The sequence below is a fragment of the Pongo pygmaeus genome, chromosome 2, assembly GCF_028885625.2.
Source record: "Pongo pygmaeus isolate AG05252 chromosome 2, NHGRI_mPonPyg2-v2.0_pri, whole genome shotgun sequence".
Taxonomy (NCBI): Eukaryota; Metazoa; Chordata; class Mammalia; order Primates; family Hominidae; genus Pongo; species Pongo pygmaeus.
The window spans coordinates 109,365,364-109,390,940 of record NC_085930.1 but is presented as its reverse complement, the minus strand read 5'-3'; the positions used below and the strand labels follow the sequence as shown (position 1 = coordinate 109,390,940).

Sequence of the window (25,577 nt, the reverse complement as noted above, 5' to 3'; positions counted from 1 at the left end):
GCTAAGTTTTGTATTTTTAGTAGAGACGGGGTTTCGCCATGTTGGCCAGGCTGGTCTTGAACTCCTGACCTCATGATCCTCCTTCCTTGGGCTCCCAAAGGATTACAGGCGTGAACCACTGTGCCCAGCCTATCATCATTTTTTAAGCAGTTCCAGATATTATATGGATTTTGAATGGAGGTTTGTGGTAAGAGGTAGAAAATAAGTAGTAAGTTAAAGGATATTCACAAATAGTGTAAGAGGTTGAAAACAGCAGAGGGAGAACATCCAAAACAGAAAAAACAGGCTGAATAGTTTTCTGTGATGAAAGAGAAAGCTGCTGATATAAAGCAGTTTATGGGGAAAGTTTGTTGTAAAAAGCTTTAACTGTCATTTGCCTTGTTCTATTAATCAGAAAAACTAAGGAGAATTTTGGTTCTAATAAATGCATCTGAAATATAGTGCATATTGTAATAGAGTTAACTTTTTGTAAAAGCAGAGACAGGTACATGAAAGGGAGGAGGAATGTGTACATTTTTTTAAATATGTAAAGTATGTGGGGGCAGGGAGTCCATGGGATATTTCTGTTCCTTAATTTTTCTGTGAACCTGTACCTGCTGCAAAAAAAAAGTCTTAAAAAATGAGATATTCTTAGAGAATAACCTTGATGAAATATTTTACACAAAGATAAATGTTTTAAAATCCAGACAAGTCACTCTGAAATGATTTTTTAATTATTTTTGAAAATATAAATTGTTTGAAGTTATATTTTTTCTTATCAAATTAGCAAACAAATTATCTTGATACTCTTTGGAATATATGTTATTTGTGTTGCTTCAAATGCTGTCTTGCTTAACTATAGTAAGTGCTTTACAGTTAATACAGAAAGTGAATCTTTCTAATTTTCTAGGTGTTCCAGAAGTCCCTAGGGTTGATGATACCCTATAAATATTGCAAATTTCATTTTAATACATTACGTGGCTGTGAGCGACCACTGTGCAAGTTTGCTCATGTGCCTGAACAAGGGGATGAAAAGGTAAAACATATAAAGTCTTTAAAGTAGAGATTGTTTTAATAACTATCTCAGTCATGCATTTTAATTTAGATTTTCATTGACTCCTAATAGCATAGATGTGAGTTTTGCCTGCTTTTGTTCTTTATATAAATGGAATCATATGTGTATTCTTTTGTCTGTCTTCTTTTGCTCAATATTTTTGAGCAAACACCTATTGTAGATGTTTCTCATTGTCCTATAATAGTTAATATTCCATTTTGTGAGTGTATCAAAATGGAATATTGGGTGGAGCAGATTTGGATATTACAATTTTGATGCTGTCAGTGTTCCCCATGTTTGGTGAACATATGTATACATTCTGATAGGTTATACTTAAAACTGGAACTGCTGTGTCATAGGGTCTGCATATATTCAGCCATAGTAGATAATAGCCAAATAGGTTTCCAGAGGGGTTTTACCAAATTACACTCTTACCAGCAATGTCTTGAGAATTCTGGTTATTTCACATCCTTACCAGCTCTTGATTTTATTAGCCTTTTGCATATAGCCATTCTGGTGGGTGGGTAGTAATACCTTCCCTGATGATTGATGAAGTTGAGCACTTTTCAATGTTTATTGGGCATTAATGGGATATGCTCTATTTGGAAATATACAGATATTTTCCCTATATTCTATGGGATTCTGTTTCTTCTCTGTCTACAATAATTAATCATATGATCTGTATACAAGTTCTTGGTTGTATGTGTGTATGTATATCTATATATATAAAATCATTTACTACTTTAGAAGTTGCCTTTTCACCTTTTGTATTTTGTTTTAATTTTTATTTTTAAATTACAAATTGAAAACTATAGTTTATTTATGGGGTACAGTGTGATGTTTTGATTTATGAATATGATATGGAATAATTAAATCAAGCTAATTAACATATCTGTCACCTAAGATACTATCTTTTTTTGTGGCAAGAATATTTGAAATTTACTCTTAGCAATTATGAAATGGGCATTATTATTTGCTATAGTCACCACTCCATACAATAGATATCAAAGAAAAAAAACATTTTCTTCCTGTTTAATTGAGGTTTTGTACTATTTGACCATCATCTCCCCATTCCCCTAACCACCCTCCACCCCTGTCTTCTGGCAACTACTGTTCTACTCTCTGCTTCTTTGAGTTTTAGATTCCATATGTAAATGAGAACATATATGGCATTTGTCTTTCTGTACTTGGCTTATTTCAGTTAGCATGTTCTCCAGTCTGTCTGTGTTATGGTGACAAAACTTCTTTCTTTGTATAAGGCTGAATAGTATTTCATTGTGTATATATACCACATTTGCTTAATCCATTCATCCATTGATGGACACTTAGGTTGATTCCATACCTTGGCTATTGTGAATAGTGCTGCAATGAACATAGAAGTGCAGACATCTCTTCAACATACTGATTTCAAATCTTTTGGGTAAATACACAGAAGTGAGATTGCTGGATCATATGGTAATTCTATTTTTAATTTTTTGAGGAATGACCATACAGTTTTCCATAATGGCTATACTAATTTACATTGCCACCAACGTATACAAAGATTCCCTTTTCTCCACATCTTCACCAGCACTTGTTATTGTTTGTCTTTTTGATAATAGCCATTCTGACAGATGTCAGGTAATATCTCACTGAGGTTTATAATTTGCATTTCTCTGATTCGTAATGTTGAGCATTTTTTTGTACATTTGCCATTTATATGTCTTCTTTTGAGGAATTTTTGTTCAGCTCTCTTGCCCTTTTTTTTGAGGCAGAGTCTTGCTCTGTTGCCCAGGCCGGAGTGCAGTGGCACGATCTTGGCTCACTGCAGCCTCCACCTCCTGGGTTCAAGCGATTCTTCTGCCTCTGCCTCCTTAGTAGCTGGGACTACAGGCCTGTGCCACCATGCCCGGCTGATTTTTGTATTTTCACTAGAGACGCAGTTTCACCATGTTGGCCAAGATGGTCTCCATCTCCTGACCTCGTGATCTGCCCGTCTCGGCCTCTCAAAGTGCTGGGATGACAGGCATGAGCCACTGCACGTGGCCTCCCTTGCCCGTTTTTAAATTAGATTACTTGTATTCTTTCTATAAAGTGATTTGAATTCTTTATATATTTTAGATATTAACCCCTTATCAAATGTATGGCTTGCAAATATTTTCTCCCAATCTATAGGTTGTCAAAACTTAATCTTAACCAAACCAACAACTATTCTCTAACGAGGGACTTAACCACCAGATTGTGCACAGATAAGGCAAACACCTAGCTATAGCCATTCAAGTAACTTCTCTACTTTGTTTCCACATTCAGTCTATAAGAAATCCCACTGTTCACACTGTTGAAACAGAGCTCTCTGAACCTCTCTAGTTTGGGGTGCTTCCTCATTCGTGAATCTTTTAATGCTCAAATAAACTCTATTAAATTTATTTTTTCTGAAGTTTTAACAGAAGTCAAAACAAAGTTAGCAGGGACACACTGAAGCCTTTCTGTGATAAGGCTTAAAAGGTTACATGATGGTAAAAGGCTATATTCTAGAAGACCTCTGCTAAAATAAGAACTCTCTAATATAGCAAGAGCCAGAGTTTCTTACATCTTCTTTTTGTTTTCAATCTCTTTTCCTCTTTACACTATATTCTCTACTCCGCATTCAGAATTATCTTCCTAAAATATGGAATTAATCTGGCCAATAATTTAAAAAGTCTCCGTTCTGTATACAAAATAAATTCAAATTATTTAGTTTGGCATTCAACAACTTACAATCACTTGTCAGTGTATTTGTCAAATTTCACTTCCCACTGATGTACCACCCCCCATGCTCCAATCACACCATCCTCTTCATCCTTTAAAACCCAGCTCAAAGCCACAATAATATGTGGCAAGAAAAGACTATGCACTGAGACCACTAAGATAAGTAAGATAGGTCCCAGCTATCAAGAATCCCATTTGGCAGAGAGACACACAAGCAAACAAATCAATGTTATTTAATATAAAGGATGTGTTATAAAATATGAGCAGAATATAGATAGGCAAATTATTAATTCAAACAGGTAAGATCAGAAGAAGCTTCATAGAAAAAATAAAAAGATACTCATGAGTGACTTACCATATATGTCAGATTCTGTTTCAAGTGTTTTACGTATATTAACTGATTTAATCCCCATTTTCTTTGATGATGAAAATGAGAGGCCCAGCGCAGTGGCTCATGCCTGTAATCCCTGCACTTTGGGAGGCCCAGGCGGGTAGATCACCTGAGGTCAGGAGTTCAATATCAGCCTGGCCAACATTGTGAAACCCTGTCTCTTTTTTTTTTGGCAAGGCACGGTGGCTCAGGCCTGTAATCCCAGCACTTTGGGAGGCTGAGGCGGGCAGATCATTTGAGGTCAGGAGTTCGAGACCAGCTTTACCTACAAAGTGAAACCCCATCTCTACTAAAATACAAAAATTAGCTGGGCATGGTGGCGGGCACCCAGCTACTTGGGAGGCTGAGGTAGGAGTATCGCTTGAACCCAGGAGGTGGAGGTTGCAGTGAGGCGAGACTGTGCCACTGCACTCCAGCCTGGGTGACAGAGCAAGACTCCCTCTCAAAAAAAAAAAAGAAAGAAAAGAAAATGAGAGTCAAAAAGAGTTTAAGTAAAAGAAACATAATAATAATAACTACCATTTCTTGAATATTTACAACATGCCAGGCACAATGCTAAGCACTGAAAAGGCATAAAATGGAAGTAAAGCCTTAAATTTTTTTCTTTTTTTTGAGACAGATTTCTTGTTGCCCAGGCTAGAGAGCAATGGCACAATCTCAGCTTACTGTAACCTCCGCCTCCCGGGTTCAAGCGATTCTCCTGCCTCAGCCTCCCGAGTAGCTGGGATTACAGGCACGCGCCAACACGCCCGGCTAATTTTGTATTTTTAGCAGAGACAGGGTTTCTTCATGTTGGTCAGGCTGGTCTTGAACTCCCAACCTCAGGTGATCTGCCTGCCTCGGCCTCCCAAAGTGCTGGGATTACAGAGCCACCGCACCTGGCCGCCTTTAAGTCTTTTAAGTGAGAGATGGCAGTTCTTATTTTGTACCTCCACTGGTAGGTTTTTTTTTTAATTGCTCTTGATTCATAATATTTTACATATTTATGGGGTATATGTGATATTTTGTTACATCTATGTGTGTGATATTTTGTACATCTATGCATGTGGCGAAATATCCCATACCCCATAAATACGTAAAATTTATTATTATACATCCACACAGTTTACATGCATAGATATAACAAAATATCACATATACCCCATAAATATGTAAAATATTGTGAATCAAGATCATAATGATCAATCAAGTCAGGGTATTTGGTGTATCCATCACCTTGAGTGTTTAACATTTCTATGAGTTGGGAACATTTCAAATTCTTCTAGCTACTTTGAAATACACAATACATTGTTGCTAACTATAGTCATCCTACACTGCTATCAAACATTAGAACTTATACCTTCTAACTGTATGTTTATACTATTTGACCAACCACTCTTTTTCCCCCTCCTACCTACACATTCTTCCCAGCCTCTGTATCTATCATTCTACTATCTACCTCAATGAAATCAACTTTTTTAGCTCCCACGTAAGAGTGAGAATATGGTATATGTGTCTTTGTGCCTGCCTGCTTGTTACCACTTAACATACTGACCTCCAGTTCATCCATATTGCTCCAGACTACATGATTTCATTCTTTTTTATGACCAAATAATATTCCATTGCGTATATATACCACATTTTCTTTATTCATTGATCTATTGATGGACTCTTGGGTTGATTTCATATCTTTGCTATTGTGAATAGTGCTGGAATAAACATGTGAGTACAGGTATCCCTTTAATTTACTAATTTTTTTTTTCTTTGGATAAATACCCAGTAGTGGGATTGCTAAATCGTATGGTAGTTTTACTTTTAGTTTTTTAAGAAATCTCCATACTGTTTTCCACAGAGGCTGCGCTAATTTACATTCCCACCAACAGTGTATAAAAGTTCTTTTTTCTCTGCATCCTCACCAACATTTGTTATTTTCTGTCTTCTTAGTAATAGGCACTCTAACTGGGGTAAGATGATATCTTACTGTGGTTTAGATTTGCATTTCCTCGATACGTAGTAATGTTGAGCATTCTTTCATATACCTGTTAGCCATTTGTATGTCTTCTCTTGAGAAATGTCTGTTCATGTCCTTTGCCCACTTTTTAATGAGATTATTTGCTTCTTTTGCTGTTGAATTGTTTGAGTTCCTTGTATATTCTGGATATTAGTCCTTTGTCACATGAATAGTTTGCAAATATTTTCTTTCATTCAACAGGTTCTCTTCATTATGTTTGCTGTGCAGAAGCTTTTTGGTTTAATATAGTCCCATTTGTCTTATTTTTTGTTTTGTTGCCTGTGCTTTTGCAGTTTTTGCCATAAAATCTTTGCCTAGACCAATGTCCTATAGTATCTCCCCTATGTTTTCTCCTATGGTTTTAGGTGTTAAGTTTTAATCCATCTTGAGTTGATTTTGTGTATGGTGAGAGATAGGGGTCCAGTTTCATTCTTCTGGATATGGATATCTTAATTTTCCCAGCACCACTTATTGAAGAGGGTCCTTTCCTTAATGTATGTTCTTCACGCCTTTGTCAAAAATCATTTGGCTGTAAACAGATAAATTTACTTCTGGATTCTCTGTTCTATTCCATTGGTCTATATGTCTGTTTTTATATCAATACCATGCTTTTTTGTTTACTGTATCCTTATAATGTATTTTGAAGTGAGGTAGTTTAATGCCTCCAGCTTTGTTCTTTTTTTTTTTTTTTCTCAGGATTGCTTTGCCTTTTCTGGCTCTTTTTTGGTTCCACGTGAATTTTAGGGTTGTTTTTCTATGTCTGTGAAAAATGACATTGGTATTTTAACAGAGATTACATTGAATCTATAGATTGCTTTGGGCAGTTTTTTTGTTTTTGTTTTTGTTTTTTTTTTTAGACGGAGTCTCAATCTGTCGCCAGGCTGGAGTACAATGGCGAGATCTCGGCTCACTGCACCCTCCGCCTCCTGGGTTCAAACGATTCTCCTGCCTCAGCCTCCTGAGTAGCTGGGACTACAGCCACATGCCACCACACCCAGCTAATTTTTTTGTATTTTTAGTAGAGACGGGATTTCACCATGTTGGCCAGGATGGTCTCGCTCTCCTGACTTCGTGATCTGCCTGCCTCAGCCTCCCAAAGTGCTGGGATTACAGGCATGAGCCACCACACCTGGCCCAAGTATGGTCATTTTAATGACATTAATCCTTCTAATTTATAATCTTGGGATGTCTTTCCATTTGTTTGTGTCCTCTTCAGTCTCTTTCATCAGTGCCTTGTGGTTTTCCTTGTAGAGATCTTTTACCTCCTTGGGTAAATTTATTCCTAAGTATTTTTTTTGTAACTTTTATAAATGGGAATACCTTCTTGATTTCTCTCTCAGCTAGTTCATTATTGGTGTATAGAAACACTATTAATTTTTGTATTTTGATTTTGTATCCTGCAACTTTACTGATTTATTCATCAGATCTAAGAGTTTTCTGGTGTATTCTTTGGTTATTTTTAAATATAAAATCATATAATTAGCAAAGAGTGACAATTTGACTTCTCCAACTTGGATGCCTTTTATTTCTTTCTCTTGCCTGCTTGCTCTGGCCAGGACTTCTGGTACTATGTTGAATAGGAGTAGTGAAAGTAGGCATCCTTGTTTTGGTCATTCAGTATGATGTTAGCTGCAGGTTTGCCTTATATGGCTGATAGAGTTTGGATATTTGTCCCTGCCCATATCTCACATTGAATTGTAATCTGCAATCCTAAAGGTGGGGCCTCGTGGGAGGTGTTTGGGTGATGGGAGTGGATCCTTCATGGCATGGTGCTTTTTTCACTATAGTGAGTAAGTTCTCATGAGATCTGGTCATGTAAAAGTGTGTGGCAGCTTCTGCTCCACTCTCTCTTGCTGTCTTGTTCCTGCTTTCACCACGTGATGTGCCTGCTCCACCTTCACCTTCTGCCATGATTGTAAACTTCCTCAGGCCTCCCTAGAAGCTGAGCAGATGCCAGCACCATGCTTCCTGTAAAGCCTGCAGAACCATGGGCCAATTAAACATCTTTTCTTTATAAATTACCCAGTCTCAGATATTTCTTTATAGCAATGCAAGAATGACCTAATAATACAATGGCCTTTACTATATTGAGGTATATTCCTCATGTGCCTAGTTTATTGAGATTTTTATCATGAAGGGATATTGAATTTTATTAAATGCTTTGTCCGCATTTATTGAGATGATCATATGGTTTTTGTCCTTCATTCTGTTAGTGTGATATATCATGTTTATTTATTTGTGTGTGTTGTGCCAAACTTACATTCCTAGAATAAATTCCACTTGATCATGATGTATTTTTTTTTATGTGCTGCTAGATTCGGTTTGCTAATATTTTGCTGAGAATTTTTGAGTCTGAGTTTATCAGGGGTATTGACCTGTAGTTTTTACTGTTGTTGTAGCCTTGTCTGGTTTTGTTATCAGGGTAATGCTGGCATCACAGAATGAGTTAGGGACAATTCCTTTCTCTCCCATTTTTTGGAATAGTTTGAGGAAAATAGGTATTAGTTCTTCTTCAAAAGTTTGGAATTCAGCAGTGAAGCCATCTGGTCCTTATGCAATCTCATTACTTGTTTTTGGTCTGTTCAAGTTTTCTGTTTCTTCCTAATTCAATCTCAGTAGGTTGTATGTGTCCAGGAATTTATCCATTTCCTCTAGATTTTCTACTTTTTCATGTATAGTTAGTTGTTCATAATCGTCTCTGATGATCTTTTTATATTTCCATAGTATCCATTGTAAAGTCTGCTTTTTCATTTCAGATTTTTTTTATTTGGGTCTTTTCTTTTTCTTGGTTAGTTTAGCTAGCAGTTTATCAATTTTGTTTATCATTTTGAGAAACCAACTTTTTATTGTGTTGATCCTCCTTTTTTTTTCTCTCTATTTTGTTCAGCCCCACTCTGATCTTATTTCTTTCCTTCTACTAGTTTTGGGTTTGGTTTGTTCTTGCTTTTCTAGTTTCTTGAGATGCATTGTTAGAGTGATTATTTGAAATCTTTCTACTTTTTTAACATAGGCATTTAATGCTATAAACTTCCCTTTTAGAATAGTTGTTGCTATATCTCATATATTTTGGTATTTTGTTTTCTCATTTGCTTCAAGAAATTTTTGCATTTTCTTCTTAATTTCTTTCTTGACCTGATGGTCATTCAGGAGCAGGTTGTTTAGTTTCCATGTATTTGCATAGTTTCCAGAGTTCCTCATGTTATTGATTTCTAGTTCTATTTTATTGTATCTGAGAAGATACTTGATATGATTTTGATTTTTTTAATTGCTGATTCGTTTTGTATTCTAACATATGGTCTAAAAAGTGTTCCATGTGCTGATGGGAAGAATGTGTGTTCTGTAGCTGTTGGATGAAATGTTCTGTAAATGTCTGTTAAGGCCTTTGATTTACTGTGCAGTTTAAATCTAATGTTTCTTTGTTAATTTTCTGTCTAGATGTTCTGTCTAATGCTGAGAGTAGGGTGTTTAAATCTCCAACTATTATTGTATTGGAATCTGTCCCTCTCTTTAGATCTGATAATATATGCTTTATGTGTCTGGGTGCTGCATTGATAGATGCATGTGTTTTAAGTTGTTATATCCTGTTGCTGAATTGATCCATTTGTCTTTAAATAATGACTTTATCTTTTTTTGTTATTTTTTTACTTAAAGTCTGTTTTGTCTGATAAGTATAGCTGCTCCTGCTTGCTTTTGGCTTTTGTTTGCATGGAATATCTTTTTCCATCCCTTTACTTTCAATCTATATGTGTCTTTACAGGTGAGATGAGTTTCTGGTAAGTAGCATATCATTGGATCATGTTTGTTTAATCCATTTAGCCAATCTATATCTTTTAAGTGGAAAGTTTAACTCTTTTACATTCAAGGTTATTATTGATGTGTGAGGGCTTATTCCTGTCATCTTATTAATTGATAACTGGTTGTTTTGTATACCCTTTGTTCCTTTCTTTCTCTCTTATTGCTTATCTGTAGTGCTAACATTTGATTCTTTTCTCTTTCTTGTTTGTATGCTCTGCTTTATCAGTAGTGTTTATATTTGCGTCATGGTAGATATCATTCTTTTCACTTCTAGGTGTAGGATTCCCTTAAGCATTTCTTGTAGGGCTGGTGTAGTGGTGATGAACTCCCTCAGCTTTTGCTTGTCTGGGAAAGACTTTATTTCTCTTTATTTATGAAGGCTAACTTTGCTGAGTATAATATCCATATTTTCTTTTAGCACACTTTAGATACATCATCCTATTCTCTCCTGGTCTGTAAGGTTTCTGCTGAGAAATCCACTGTTAGTCTGATGGAGATTTCTTTATAAGTGACTAGATGCTTTTTTTTTCCTTTCCTTTTCTTTCCTTTCCTTTCCTTTCCTTTCCTTTCTTTTCTTTTCTTTTTTCTTTTTTCTTTTTTTTTGAGACAGGATCTTTCTCTGTTGCCCAGGCTGGAGTGCAGTGGTGTGATCTCAGCTCGCTGCAACTTCTGCCTCCTGGGCTCAGGTGATCCTCCCACCTCAGCCTCCCAAGTAGCTGGGACTACAGGCATGTCACCATGCCCAGTTAATTTTTCTGTTTTTAGTAGAGTTGAGGTTTCACCATGTTGCCCAGGCTGGTCTCGAACTCCTAGACTCAAGCAATCCACCTGCCTTGGCGGGTGCTGAGATTACAGGCGTGAGCTACTGTACCCAGCCTGTTCTTCTTTTTCAAAAGTTATTTTAGCAGTCCACAGCAGTGATGGTTGCAAACAGTAGAATTTGTCCTTCTGGCATGTGAAAATATGTAGCCATCTTTCTGGTTCTGGTGGGGGGGCTGAGTCACTGTTATTGGCTCCCACCTTAGCCCTGGCAGCAGCAGCTGCAGGCCAGGAATGTCAGTGGGGCTCCAGGGATTTTCCATTGGGCCCCAGGGCAGGATTACAATCTGTGGGGGCTGGGCTCCCAAAATGGCACCAGGGTGTTGTTAATTAGCAGCTTTTTTAGCAGCTCCTTAGGACTGGGGAGTTTGTGGGACTGAGCATGAGCTCTTCCTCTCTGGAGCAGTGCTTTTCCAGGCAACCCCCTACATTAGTCTCAGGACCCACAAGGGCCAAGGGACTCTGTCATGGCTAGGATTATAGGAGTCTGCAGCCGGAGTGTGGACCACTGGGGGTCTCTCATTTATGCTTTTCCTGTATTAGGGAGCCTCTCTAACTCCACTAGTAGGTTTTAATCCTGATGAGATTCTTTCTCTGTATAAGACAAACAAACTAAGCAAATGCATTTTCTTCTACTTTCTAGCAAAATCCCACTGAACTGCATTCGTCCATTTGGCTCACCATGCCATCACTTCTCCACTGAAGTGGCTAGTCCAAGGCCAGGTCTTCAGGCATTTAATACCCACTGCAACGCTATGGTAGTCAGAAACCCCTTTTCATCCTCTTAAAAGTATCTTTTGAGAAATAGAATTTCTTCATTTTTATAGTCCAATTTTTCATTTTCTTTTGTAGTATTGACTTTTTGCATCCTGTTGAAGATCTTTGCCAAGATCATGATGATGTTCTATGTTTTTCCTTTAGAAGTTTGTTTTACCTTTTGCAGAATCAAATCAGCTAGAATTTTTTGTTTATGATGTAAGAAGAGAATCAAGATACAATTTTTTCCCATGTGGATCTTCAGGTGACACATTACCATTTATCAAAAAGACCATCTTTTCCCCACTACACTACAGTGATACCATGTTATAAATCAGCTGACTGTATATGAGTGGGTCTGTTTCTGGGCTCTGTGTTCTAATACATTGGTCAATGTGTTTATCCTTGCACCAGGAAATGGTTATTTAAAAAATAACATAAGATTTTTGTAATGAATTCAATATGTACTTCAAATCTGTGAGTTAACCAAACATCAGCTTCTTTATTCCAATCCTTTGAGATCATTTAAAAATTTCAATATAAGCAAAAAGATAGGATTGAAATGTGTATAGTTCTTACAGAATATTTAAAAAAGATAATTTTACATTTTTCATGACTTTTGCAGGTTTGCATGGATGTGTTTAAGAAATATATAAATATCAATGAACTGTGTTTGCTACAGCGTGCAGGTATGAAACAAATAATTAGTATGAAGCTATTAATGTGTTGTTTGAAAATAGTTTAAAAGTAAATTCAATAATTTGTTAAGTTTGAAAACTGAATGCCTTGCCCAAGAGTAGCTCTGTTGGCCTAAGAAAGGATTGAAAATAAATGAGATATTTTGGTTAATAAAAAAATGATAATCTACCTAACACTGTCATTCCCTTACACATTAATATTTTCATGACTTACAAATTTTATTTATAAGTGTAAGATGGAGAAAATTGTATTGTTAATTAGTCTTTAACTCTATCTAAAGGGATTTTTCAGAAGCTGACTCTTTCCTACTTCTTCATCCTTCTTCTCTTTTTACATTTACCTCTTGTAGCCAGTGTACCATCCAGTAAGTTCTGTGCAGTTCCCTGTACATGCCAGGCTGTGTTCAAACTTCAAGGCTATTATTACCACTTCTCTCTGTCAGGGATGCCTCTAGTTCCATCCCATTTCCTCATGGCAAAGGAAAGGCTATTCAGCCATCAAGACTAGGTCATAGGAAATAGGATTACCTCCTCTATTAGGCCCTTATCTGATTCCACAACCCCATCCCATTCTTTGCCACCTTCTCCCCATACTAATAATGAGCTGCAAGAGGACAGACACCATGCTTAATTTATTTATATTTGTCACCCTGACACAACCACCAAAGCAACATAGTAGATGTGGTAATAGAGCACTTTCACTTCATTTATTTCTGCCTGAGATCTCATTCTGCTAAAAAAAAGTCTCTGACAGGTTTATTGTTTTGTTTTGCTGGTGATATTATCTCCCCAAGGATTAGAGGAAACACCTAATGGAATTGCTAGTCTGAACTTAATATAACTATAGCAAAGAAGTAGTAGTTAAGGTGAAGTAATAGATACCTATATGGGAATATACTTGTGACCTAAGGGATTTTGATAGCCAAGGAGGAGAAACTATATAGGTTAGATGTGGATGAACTTTTAAATTCCAGAAATAATTCCATAACATGAGATGTGGAAGAAAAGAGGATGTCATGAAAAAGATGCAAAACTCCCAAAAATATAAGTCTGACTGTATAAAGATCCAATATGGCCACAGGAAAAATATTTCTGAATTTTGCTTTAAAACAATGAATACAGAACAAAAATAAGTGCCTGTAGCAAAGAATAAATGTAGAAAGTTGTCAAGAACCTGTGGAAATTTTTTGGTGTAAAAATAAAAACTTAGATCAGTGAGAAATAATAGATAGCTCAGAATAGACCTGATACATATGAGGGGTTTAGTGTTTAGAAAGACCATAGGATTTGAGACAAGAGGAATCACTTTAAGAATGATAAGATAACTAGATAGCAACTTAAAGAGGCTCTGAATACCACTGGTATAAATAAGTTATGGATTTAGCTACTCAGGCTCTACAGAGAGGCCTCAGGAACCATTTTGGTGCACAAGGGGAGGGAGCTGAGTCAGTGGACTCCCTCACCCCCTGTTTAACCATAGTTTCTTGTTTATCTATTTTGTATTTGAATTTCCGCAGATGGGAATTGAACAATGAGAACACATGGACACAGAAAGGGGAACATCACACTCCGGGGACCGTTGTGGGGTGGGGGGAGGGGGGAGGGATAGCATTAGGAGATATACCATATACCTAATGCTAAATGGCGAGTTAACGAGTGCAGCACACCAGCATGGCACATGTATACATATGTAACTAATCTGCACATTGTGCACATGTACCCTAAAACTTAAAGTATAATAATAATAAAAGATAACCACTCTAAAAAATAAAAATAAAAATAAAATGCAGATGTACTCTTGACCAAGCTATGCAAACTGTAAAGTATCTTTCAACTAAAAGATAAGAGGATTTTGACCTGCAAAAAAAAAAAAAAAAAAAAAGAGAAGTTTTTAAATTTTAAGTTTTTATTTAGAAACTTTAAATTTACAAAAATCTGTGAAAATAGAAATAATACAAACAATAGTCATATCCTTTATCATTTTCATTTGTTCTCTCTCTCCTTCCTTCCGTATATGTGTGTGTACACACACGTGCACATATGTGCATGGCCATACACACACACACGTTTTTTCGTGAACCACTTGAAGTTAAATTGCACGCATCATGGCCCTTTACCGCCAAATACTTTAATGCATATTTCCGAAAAACAGGCTATCCTTTTATATAACCATGGTACATTTATCCACATTAGTAAATTTAACATGAGTACAGTAGTTTTGTCTAATTTATTATTTATATTCAAATTTTGTCACTTGACCCAATTATGGCCTTTTATAGCATTTTTCCCTCTAGTTTAGGATCCAGTCCAGGGTCAGGTGTACATTTAGTTGTCATGACTCTTTAGCCTCCTTTAATCTAGAACATTTCCACCGTCTGTCTCAGACATTTTGGGAGTATGTATGTGATAAAATATACATAAAATTTACCATTTTAAACATTTTTAAGTGTACAATTCACTGGCATATTAAGTACATTCAATGTTGTGTAACCATCACCATTATCCATTCCCAGAACTTTCTCATTCCAAACAGAAATGCCGTACGCATTAAACAATAACTCCTCATTACCCTCATTCTCAGCCCTTGATAACCTCTAATCTACTTTCTGACTCTATGAATTTGTCTATTCTAGGTATTTCATATAAGTAAAATTATACAATATTTGTCCTTTTGTGTCTGGATTATTTCACTTAGCATAATGTCCTCAAGGTTTATCCATATTGTAACATGTATCAGAATTTCCTTCCTTTTAAAGGCTGAATAATATCCTGTTGTATGTACATACCACATTTTGTTTATATATTCATCTGTTGATGGACACTTGGGTTGTTTGCTCCTTTTGGGTATTAGAGTAATGTTGCCATGAACTTTGACATACAAGTATCTACTTGAGTCCTTGCTTTCAGTTCTTTCGGGTATATACCTAAGAGTAAAACTATAGGTCCTGTTTTATCTGTTTTATATTTGAATTTCCACATAAAATTTCCCTTTCCAGAAGTTTCATGGCCAAAAACATTTTAAAACAACTGCTATTTAGCATATACCAGAATGAATCAATGAAGTATAGCAATTAGTAATTCAGTAGAAAAAGTCTTTTCTTTTAAATCAGATTTTTAGAAAGATGACAATTTCTGTGGTTTAAAGTAATCAAAGGGAGTATAAAAGATATAAATTTGATCACATAAATTTGAACTAAAAAGCTATTATCTTCAATATTTTAGATTTACCACTGGTAATATACAAAAATATTCCAATATATAAGAATAATGAGTCCAGTCAGCTATTTAGAAAGACATGAATATTGTTTCTTCTTGTGAAAATTAGAAACATTTCAAGAGGAAAATCCAGTGGTTAATGATTCACTAGAATTATGCATTCCTAACCAAAGAAAGGAGTAAAAGTACCTGATTCTGGTGAGTAATTGGTAAAGTAGCATTATGAATTGACAAACCTTTTTAAAAAGCAATGCAGGCCGGGTGCAGTGGCTCACACCTGTAATCTCAGCACTCTGGGAGCCTGAGGTGGGTGGATTGCTTGAGCCCAGGAGTTTAGACCAGCCTGGGCAAAATGGCGAACCCCCATCTCTATAAAATAAATTTTAAAAATTAACCAGGCATGCTGGAGTACACCTATAGTCCCAACTACTTGGGAGGCTGAGGTGGGACGATCGCTCGAGCCCAGGAGGCAGAGGTTGCAGTGAGCCGAGATCACAACACTGCACTCCAGCCCTGGGTGACAGAGCAAGACCGTGTCTCAAAAATAAATAAATAAAATAAAAGACAATACAGCAGTTTGTGTCAAAATGTATTAAAATGTTCAGGCAGTTTCCACCTAACAGTTTAACAAGAAGGTATCATTATTTGTTTTTGATTTTTTGAGACAGAGTCTCCCCCTGTCGCCCAGGCTGGAGTGCAGTTGCACGATCTTGGCTCACTGCAACCTCCGCCTCCTGGGTTCAAGCAATTCTCCTGCCTCAGTCTCCCTGAGTAGCTACGACTACAGGCCTGTGCCACCATGCCTGGCTAATTTATGTATTTTTAGCAGAGACAAGGTCTTACCATGTTGGCCAGGCTGGTCTCGAACTCGTGACCTCAGGTGATCCGCCCACCTCAGCCTCCCAAAGTGCTGGAATTACAGGCGTGAGCCACCACGCCCGGCCGAGAGGATCATTATTTTCAATGCAGAAAATATATTAACAGTTTAAAAATAACTTAATGAGGCCAGGTGCGGTGGCTCATGCCTATAATTCCAGCACTTTGGGAGGCCAAGGCGGGCAGATCACCTGAGGTCAGAAGTTCAAGACCAGCCTGGCCCACATGGTGAAACGCCATCTCTACTAAAAATGCAAAAAAAAAAACTAACCAGGTTTAGTGGTGCATGCTTATAATCCCAGCTACTCGGGAGACTGAGGCAAGAGAGTCACTTGAACCTGGAAGGCAGAGGTTGCAGTGAGCCGAGATCATGCCACTGCACTCCAGTGCCTGGGTGACAGAGTGATACTCTGTCTCAAAAAAATAAATAACTTAATGACAAAAAGGAGGAAGGTTGCATGTCAATTAGTGGACTATTTACACACTGGCTAACATAGATTAACTGCACCTTTTTGAATGTCTGCAATTTCAGTTTTATTAATAAGCTATAATAACACTGAGTTTACCATTTTATCAGTTGATCAGCTTCTGTATAGGCGACTATATAAATACTGCCAAAAGTATAGCAGCAAGAATTTATCTGTATGTGTCCAGGGAAAATAATTGTAGTATATAAAAAAGCTTTACGAGAAATTTGAATATTGTTATACCATATTATTAAAGTTTTAAAAATTATTAAAACTTTAACATTAATTTTTCATTTGTGCCACTGAACTTTGTCAGTAGCTACTGGCTTTCCTAAACAATACCAGGTAATCCAGCTAGTAATAAATATTTCTAATAGAAATAATTAACACAAAATAAAACCAAAAGTATTTTTACTAAGGCAGTTAAGGTATACAGATTTTAACCTGGGAAATTTTGGAATGAAGAAAAAAAAGATCAATGAAAGAATCCCAATTTAAATAATTTTAGTAAAATTAATGGGGAAAAATTGGAAACATCGTGTTACATAGAAAATCAAGGATTTGGATGGGCAAGAAGGAAGTACTTTCTCAAAGAAAACTAATCAGCATTGTTGTAATTTTTAGTAGAATGTTCCAGAATCACAAACTGAAATAAAAAATATCCCCATCCATGACGAGGCAGGGAGAAGTTAAAAATAATGTCAACATGTTGGTGGGTTTAAAGCAACAAGAATGGGTATGTGTCAAAACAGTCTGCATCCATCACCAAACTATACAACCTCACATATGTACCAAGGCTATTGCCTCAAGACCCCTGGGAGCTTGACTCTCTAGGAGTTCATCTTGACACTATGATGTATGGGAATGGCAATTTGGACCTATTCTTTGCAGGTAGCACATGGGTTACTTCATGCCGAACATGCTTGGTTGACTTCAAATATTATTGCCATTTTGACTTTTGCTTTAATTTTCATCCACTGTTTCTAATAGTAGAATTGTACCTTTCAAGAATTTACATTGAATTCTTATTATTTTATCTTTATATATAGAAAAATTATCAAATTTAAGAAATACGGATATCTGAAGCAGCAAATGACTTTAGTATATATATTTTCATTTTCAGTAAACGTATTTATGGAGTACTACAGAAAGTTTCCCCCAGGTGTATACTTTGATTTACAAGTGCTAAATGACCTTCTAAATTCTTTACTCAAACATTGTTTGTTGAAAGAAGTATTTCAGATAGTGAACCTCAGCATAATGGTTAAAATGCTGGTAAGTAGCCTGAAAATATATGTTATTTTAATATTTTATATTACTTTATCTGTCATATTCATTGTTTGAATTTAGCAGTTGAATTTCTGTATTTGTTGAATACTTCTTAGAAACCACTTGTGTTTTTCAACATAAATGAATTTGAGAAATTTAAGGTATACTGAAAGAAGATCTGAAAATGAGTGTAATTTTCTTGTTTTATCCAGCCTTCTCTGAAAATATTACTAAACATATTTGAGTATGTGGCAACTATGAAATTAAGGAATGCTGTACCTGCTTTAATTGATATCTTTTGCAAGGTATGGTTTTATTTTCTCTTTTATTCTCTGATGGCGAGTAACCAAGAAAATAATTGTTTCCATGGGGGGTACCCTTGAGCTGCCTTTTATTCATGTTCTGGATGCCAAAGAATTCTCTTTCCAGAAGTATTCTTTTTCTCTTGAAATAGGGTTTATAAAAAAAGAATCCAGTGGCTGATAAGCCTTCCTCTTAAATAGTTTCAGACACTCAGGTTATTGCTTTTTGATATATGAATTGTCTTCGTCTCTACTCTGTAAGGATGATTAAATAAAATTTTCTTTCTCTAAAAGAATTGAGATCATTTACAACAGAAATAAACAAACCAAAAAAGACTTACAAAAATATAAAATTCAACTTTTGTTAGATACTTCCTAGTATTTGATACTACTCAATCATCTACTTCAGAATAGGCCTGATAGGAAAACTGCCAGTTTTCTTTCAGAAGCAACATTGGAAGAACTCAAGCAGAAGAACAGATATTTGAGTGAATACCTCAGATTTCACATTACAAAACTTGACAATTGCTTGCCTAGAAATGTTTGGAATCAAAAGTTACTGATTGCCAGGCACGGTGGCTCACGTCTGTAATCCCAGCACTTTGGGAGGCTGAGGCAGGCAGATCACAGGGTCAGGAGTTCAAGACCAGCCTGACCAACATGGTGAAACCCCATCTCTACTAAAAACACACAAAAAATTAGCCTGGCATGGTGGTGCACACCTGTAATCCCAGCTACTCGGGAGGCTGAGGCAGGAGAACTGCTTGAACCTGGGAGGCGGAGGTTGCAGTGAGCCAAGATTGTGCCATAGCCTAGGCAACAGGGCAAAACTCTATCTCAAAAAAAAAAAAAGTTACTGATAACCCATAGAGGTTGTAGAAAATCTCAGTAAGGACTCCATAAATTATCTGATACTGAATAACTTGGCTTTCTGCAAAATGTACCCCACAGTGACTGTCTAAATAAAATTACCCTTAGTGGAGAATATCTAACAAAGACAATGATTTTCATTTTTGCATGGCTAATATGGAGCCATCATTTCTGGAAGTTGTTTAAAACCAGTGCCAATTCCCTGTTAAGACTATTTCAGGGTTCAGTAATAACACCATAATATCATCATGGAGAAAGATGCTTTTCCTCCTCTTTATTCTAGCAGTGTACCATACTCCATGTATTTAACAAAAATATCACTGAGAAAAGATAATTAACATTTTTGTCCTGCCTTAGATTGTTACCTAGTCTGTTACAAAACAATTTATATTTACCCTGGTCTTTGAGCAGTGTTAAAGGGCAGAGTTTTTAAAGCATGTCAGTTACCAGATAACTGATTTGTTCTCTTGCAGGTTTGTTTATAGTTGGCCTTGTTCATTTAGTCAAAAGTCACTGCAAGGTCAGTGAATACAGTTAGACCACCAGCGACCTTTCAAATGTTGTAGAGCATAACAGTAAAAAAATCATGATGTCCAGTCCTTTACTTCATGATGTTTGGAAAACTATTTGTTAAGGTAGTGGATTGGTAGGTTTAGGAGAGGAGCTGTTTTCCTCTTTTAAAATAAAATTGAGCATGCTTTGAATCTAGAGGAGCTAATAGAGCTTAAGGATTAGAGCCTAATCTTTAGAACAGGCTTTAAACAGTCATTTTTATAGGATTTTTTTTACCAAAACTATTTTTAGTTAAAGTTGTTGAATAACATGTCTTAGGGTAGCATTTCTAGGACCCATTCAAAGGGGGCCGAGTACCACTAAATTTGAGACAATTTTCCTTGTAGTTCAAAGGTGAGGAAAATCTCTCAGCAGCTTGTTACTATTATCCTTCACTAAAAGAAATTCTATCTCAAAATATATAATTGTAAGTTCTAACAGCCAAATTACAGCATCTCACATTATACCTTGAAACAGGTAGCTTCTTCACTTACCCCTGGTATTGTTTTGTTATCCTACCCCAAATTCTTATTTCCTAGTACTCCCTTCAGATCTATACTGAAAACAAAGCATGCATTCTCCCAAACATTCAAAATATATTTTGATGTTTAAGTAATTTCTTAAAAGGGGAATTTTTCTGAAAACCAGAATAGAACCATATAAAATTATCAGCAAAAATATTGCTCAGAGAATTTCAAACACCACTCAGTTGAGTCATTCTTAACTCTCTAAATCCTTGTCCAGGGTAGCTAGTCATAATACCTTTGAGGTATTATGGAGGTATTGGAGGACCTAGTCATTATACCTTTGAACGAAGGTCAAGAGGATCCTTTGAGCTGGGGCAACTAATAAGACTGCCAGCTCACAACCTTGTATCTTCCCACTTTTCCAGGATAATGTCATGTAGAAGAGCTGTCAGAAAAGGCCTGCCTCTCAGTCATCTATTCTCACACTAGAAGTATCCAGATATTCCCTTGTTGGTTCTCTTCATTAGAGTTGAGGCTCATGAAGAAGACAGGAAATGAGTCATATGTGGATGATGGATAAAGCCTTTGAATTGATTTTTTTTTTAATTAAGTGCTATGTTACATGTGGGCAGTTGGTCCACCTGAGTGATTCATTTATCAAGGAATCACTGATTCTTCTCTGACCATGGCCCTATGTGAGGCACAGGAACAATACTTCTCAGGAAGTTTATAATCAGGGATGAGGTATGAATACCAGTCCTAGACTAGAAGACAGACTGAGTACTAAATAAGAGGTATATATGGTAAAGTGGTTGAGATAACTTAGAGAACAGGAAGAAAATTCAAAAACTTAATATTTTCATTTTTGCTTTAAATTCTTAGGATATCTTTTTGTGGTTCTGTGCCTCCATTTTTTTAAATGAGTTTTATTCCACTCGTCTCCATGTTTCACTTCTTCCATCAGTGTCTTAGTTGTTTCACACACATTGGCTTCTCAATTCTGTCACATTTTTGTAAGAATAACCACTCTTTTCTCTTCTACAGCTTGTTGAAGCCGGGATGGTGCTTGACCCAGAGCACTTTAACTATATTGTTAAGCTTTTATACCAAGTACAAGCTTCCAAACAAGAAATAACTGCAGTTCTGGAAATGAAATCCAGGTGAGAAAAATCATTATTATTTAAGCCAAAATATATGTGTCTTGGTGGGGACTTATAAAAGCTGAAGGCAAAGCTCTAATAACTGTTTGTATGCCCAAACATTTAGATAGTAGCCTGTCATAAACTGTTCTCCTGTCTCTTGGCTGTGCCCTACTTTAGTCAAGCTGCCTGTGGCCAGCCTCACCTTATTTTTCTTAGTACTTCATTTCCTCTCAACGTCCTGTTCATCAAGTGTGAAAAGAATGTCTTTTATCTTCTGCTTCACCACTTAATTACACCTAATGTACTCTCTTATATGTGTACAAATTACCTTAATTCTTTTTTCTATTTGACTCATTTTTTGTTGTTAGCTCAATAAAATACTTTAGTGCCCCTCCCTTATTTACTTTATCTATTCAGCTTGTGGGCCTCCAAAGACCTTTTAAAAAAAAAAAAAAGAAAGAAAAGCCGGGCGCTGTGGCTCACGCCTGTAATCCCAGCACTTTGCAAGGCCGAGGCGGGCGGATCACAAGGTCAGGAGTTCAAGACCATCCTGACCAACATGGTGAAACCCCATCTCTACTAAAAATACAAAAATTAGCTGAGCATGGTAGCGCGTGCCTGTAATCCCAGCTACTCAGGAGACTGAGGCAGGAAAATCACTTGAATCTGGGAGGCGGAGGTTGCAGTGAGCCGAGATCGCACCACTGCCTAGGCGACAGAGCGAGACTCTGTCTCAAAAATAAATAAATAAATAAAAACTGAAAAAAACCTCTCACAATTATACAAGTAGTACCATAATATACCAAGAAAAAGGAAAGCCGTGACTTAAAAAAAAAAATTAAAGTATAACATAAATAGAAAAAAAGATATAAATTATGTGTTTAAATGAATCATAACTTTTTAAATATAATTAGATTTGATAAAGAGCAAATGAACTACTGAAATCCTTCACAATGCCCAGAAATCTCCAATATGGAGCTTCCATCACTATTTTTATCTCATTTCTCATTATCCTCTAATGCAGAGGTTCCCAAACTTTCTTGGTTCTGTGTCCCTAGGCCAAAAGAAAGATGTTAACTGTCCCATTTATTAACTAGTTAGGTCCAAACAAGTTAATAGTAGTAATTTGTTCAGTGTCTGACAGATGTCAGCCTTAACATAGGCTTATTTAACAAACTTAAACTAACCTATGGAGTTTGCCATTGTGCCCTAGATGCCTCAGTGCAGTTAAAAGAATTGCAGCTCTAAGTAGTACTACTTCCCTTCAATCACTAGCATTGAAATTAATTTGAGTTTTCCAAGTTCTATGATTTTTTAATTTACTGATACTAATATTCATGTTTTCCATGAAAATTGTAACACTGTAAATAGATTTTGGGGACTACCTAGGAAACAAATTTTTGTAAGGAAAGTATAATTCATCCAGCATATAGTTCTGGAGTCTAATTTGTTTTTAAGTAGGGTGCATTGATGTTGTCTTCCAGAGATTGAGTTCATTCTTCACCAGAGCGATATGTGAAAAACTTTTCCCATTTTGGGCAGTGGCAGCTATGGCAGAGAGCTCACATGACTAACAGATGTTAATCTCCCACCAGATTCAGTAGCAGTTAGCACAGGGAAAGTGTATGCATCAAGGCTCAAGAGAATAGCAGTATCTGGTGCCCTGAATAGCTACTGAACTTCACCCTTCATGCAGTGATTGACAGCAGACCCTGTTAGTATATAGGAAGACCCCAGAACAATCCAGCTTTTCACTTTTTTTATTGATGCATAATAGTTGTATATGTTTACGGAGTACATGAGTTTTAACGATACATGTATACGATGTATAATGATCAAATCAGGGTAACTGGGATATTCATCACCTCAAACATTTATCATTTCTTTGTATTAGGGACATTCCAGAGCTTCTCTTCTGGTTATTTGAAATATGCTGTACATTTCTGTGAACCGTAGTTGCCCTATTGTGCTTTCAAACACAAGCAACACAATCATGAATATTCCTAGTCTATTTTACAGTATATAACTTTGAAAACTGTATCTTTATACCCTCTGCCCCTTTCTGTGCTCCCACTTCAAACCATTACAGTTATGTGCCCCATAATGATGTTTTGGTTAATGATGGACCACATATACCATGGTGATCCCATAAAATTATAATGGAGCTGAAAAATTCCTATCTCCTAGTGACATCTTAGCTGTTATAATGTCAGAGCACAATGCACTACTCATATGTTTGTGGTGATACTAGTGTAAACAAACTTACTGCACTGCCAGTCATATCGAAGTATAGCACATACAATTATGTACAGTACATAATATTTGATAATGATAATAAATTAGTGTTACTGGTCTATGTATTTACTGTACTTTATTATTATTTTAGAGTGTACTCCTACTCATATTTTTTTTAAAGTTAAGCGTAAAACAGATTCAGGCAGGTCCTCCAGAAGGTATTCCAGAAGTAGGCATTATTGTCATAGGAGATGACAGCTCCATACATGTGATTGACCCATAGACCTTCCAGGGAGACAAGATGTGGAGGTGGAAGACAGTGATACTGATCATCCGTGTTCTCTGTAGGCCTAGGCTAATGCATGTATTTGTGTCTTAGTTTTTAACAAAACAGTTTACAAAGTAAAAAGATAAAAATAAAAATTTTCAAAAATAGAAAAAAGTTTATAGAATAAGGATATAGAGAACATACTTTTGTACAGATATACGGTGTGTTTCTGTTTTAAGCTGGGTGTTACTACAAAAAGTTTGTAAAGTTACAGTAAGTTAAAGTTAATATTGAAGAAAGAGAAAGTTTTTTTCTAAATTAAGTGTAGCCTAAGTATATAGTATTTGTAAAGTCTACAGTTTGTGTTACAGTTGCCTACAGTATTCAGTACAATAACATGCTGTGCGGGTTTATAGCCTAGGAACAATAGGCTATATCATATAGTCTAGGTGAATAGTAGGCTGTACCATCTGGGTTTGTGTAAGTACACCCTTGTGATGATCACACAAAGATGAAATCACATAAAGGCACATTTCTGAGAACATATCCCCAGCCGGGTACAGTGGCTCATGCCTGTAATCCCAGCACTTTGAGAGGCTGAGGCAGGTGGATCACCTGAGGTTGGGAGTTTGAGACTAGCCTGGCCAACATGTGAAACCTCATCTCTGCAAAAAATAGAAAAATCAGCCAGGTGTAGTGGTGCACGCCTGTAATCCCAGCTACTCAGGAGGCTGAGGTGGGAGAATTGCTTGCATCTGGAAAGCGGAGGTGGCAGTGAGCCAAGATCGTGCCACTGCACTCCAGCCTGGACAACAGAGCAAGACTCTGTCTCAAAAAAAAAGACATATACCCATCAAACGATGCATGACTGTATGTAGTATTCTTTAAGAGGTACTAACATTGATGACCTATTTGATGATGGAGAGAGTTTTGAGAGAGTAGGATAATAACTGGATAGTTAAAGAGTTCAGATCATAACTGAGCATGTGAACCCAGCTCCAAGGCAAAAGAAAAAAAAATAGTGTGTTATTTTATACTTGAATTTTCTTGACTCTTTGAAATAATCACCCTATTCTGCACTAGGCAATTATTTTTTTTTCTTTGAAACAATATCTCCCTCTGTCTCCCAAGCTAGAGTGCAGTGGTGCAATCATGGCTAATGGCTCACTGCAGCCTCAACCTCTCAGGCTCAAGAAATTCTCCTATCTTAGCCTCCCAACTCTCTGGGACTACAGGCACGTGCCACCATGCCCTAGCTAATTTTTTTGTATTTTTTTCAGAGGTAGGATTTCAACATGTTGCCCAGTCTGGTCTCAAACTCCTGGGCTCAAGTGATGTGCCTGCTTCAGCATCCCAAAATAGTCAAATGAATTTTAATGCACATTTATATTTTGATTTTGATTATATTTTTAATTAGCTAGTTTACAGTTCATTTGAAAGACTTTCACAGAAGATAAGGCTGCTAGAAAGAATTTTAACATTTATATTCAGGACATTAGTGACAATTTATATGTGCCTATAACTTAGGAAATTTCTTAACATTCAGTGATTATTTTAAAACTTTCACATTTAAAGTGAGTATTGAAATGCTGGAGCTTAAGTCTGCAACTTTATTAGTTACTTTTTATTTATCTCCTGTTTCCCTTTTTCTAGTTTCCTGTGGGGATTACTTGAACATTTTTAGAACTCCATTCTGATTAACTG

At 36.5% G+C, this 25,577-nt stretch overlaps 1 protein-coding gene across 1 annotated transcript in view; it reads left to right on the top strand.

Annotated features, from left to right (window-relative positions):
* The window catches only part of TOPAZ1 (testis and ovary specific TOPAZ 1), a 93,682-nt gene that overhangs the window by 31,678 nt on the left and 36,427 nt on the right, over positions 1 to 25,577 (top strand). The window contains exons 8-12 of the mRNA XM_054479551.1: positions 890 to 1,015; positions 12,137 to 12,200; positions 17,892 to 18,043; positions 18,250 to 18,342; positions 21,273 to 21,388. Coding sequence (XP_054335526.1) covers positions 890 to 1,015; positions 12,137 to 12,200; positions 17,892 to 18,043; positions 18,250 to 18,342; positions 21,273 to 21,388 — 551 coding nt within the window. The remainder of the gene's footprint in view (positions 1 to 889; positions 1,016 to 12,136; positions 12,201 to 17,891; positions 18,044 to 18,249; positions 18,343 to 21,272; positions 21,389 to 25,577) is intronic.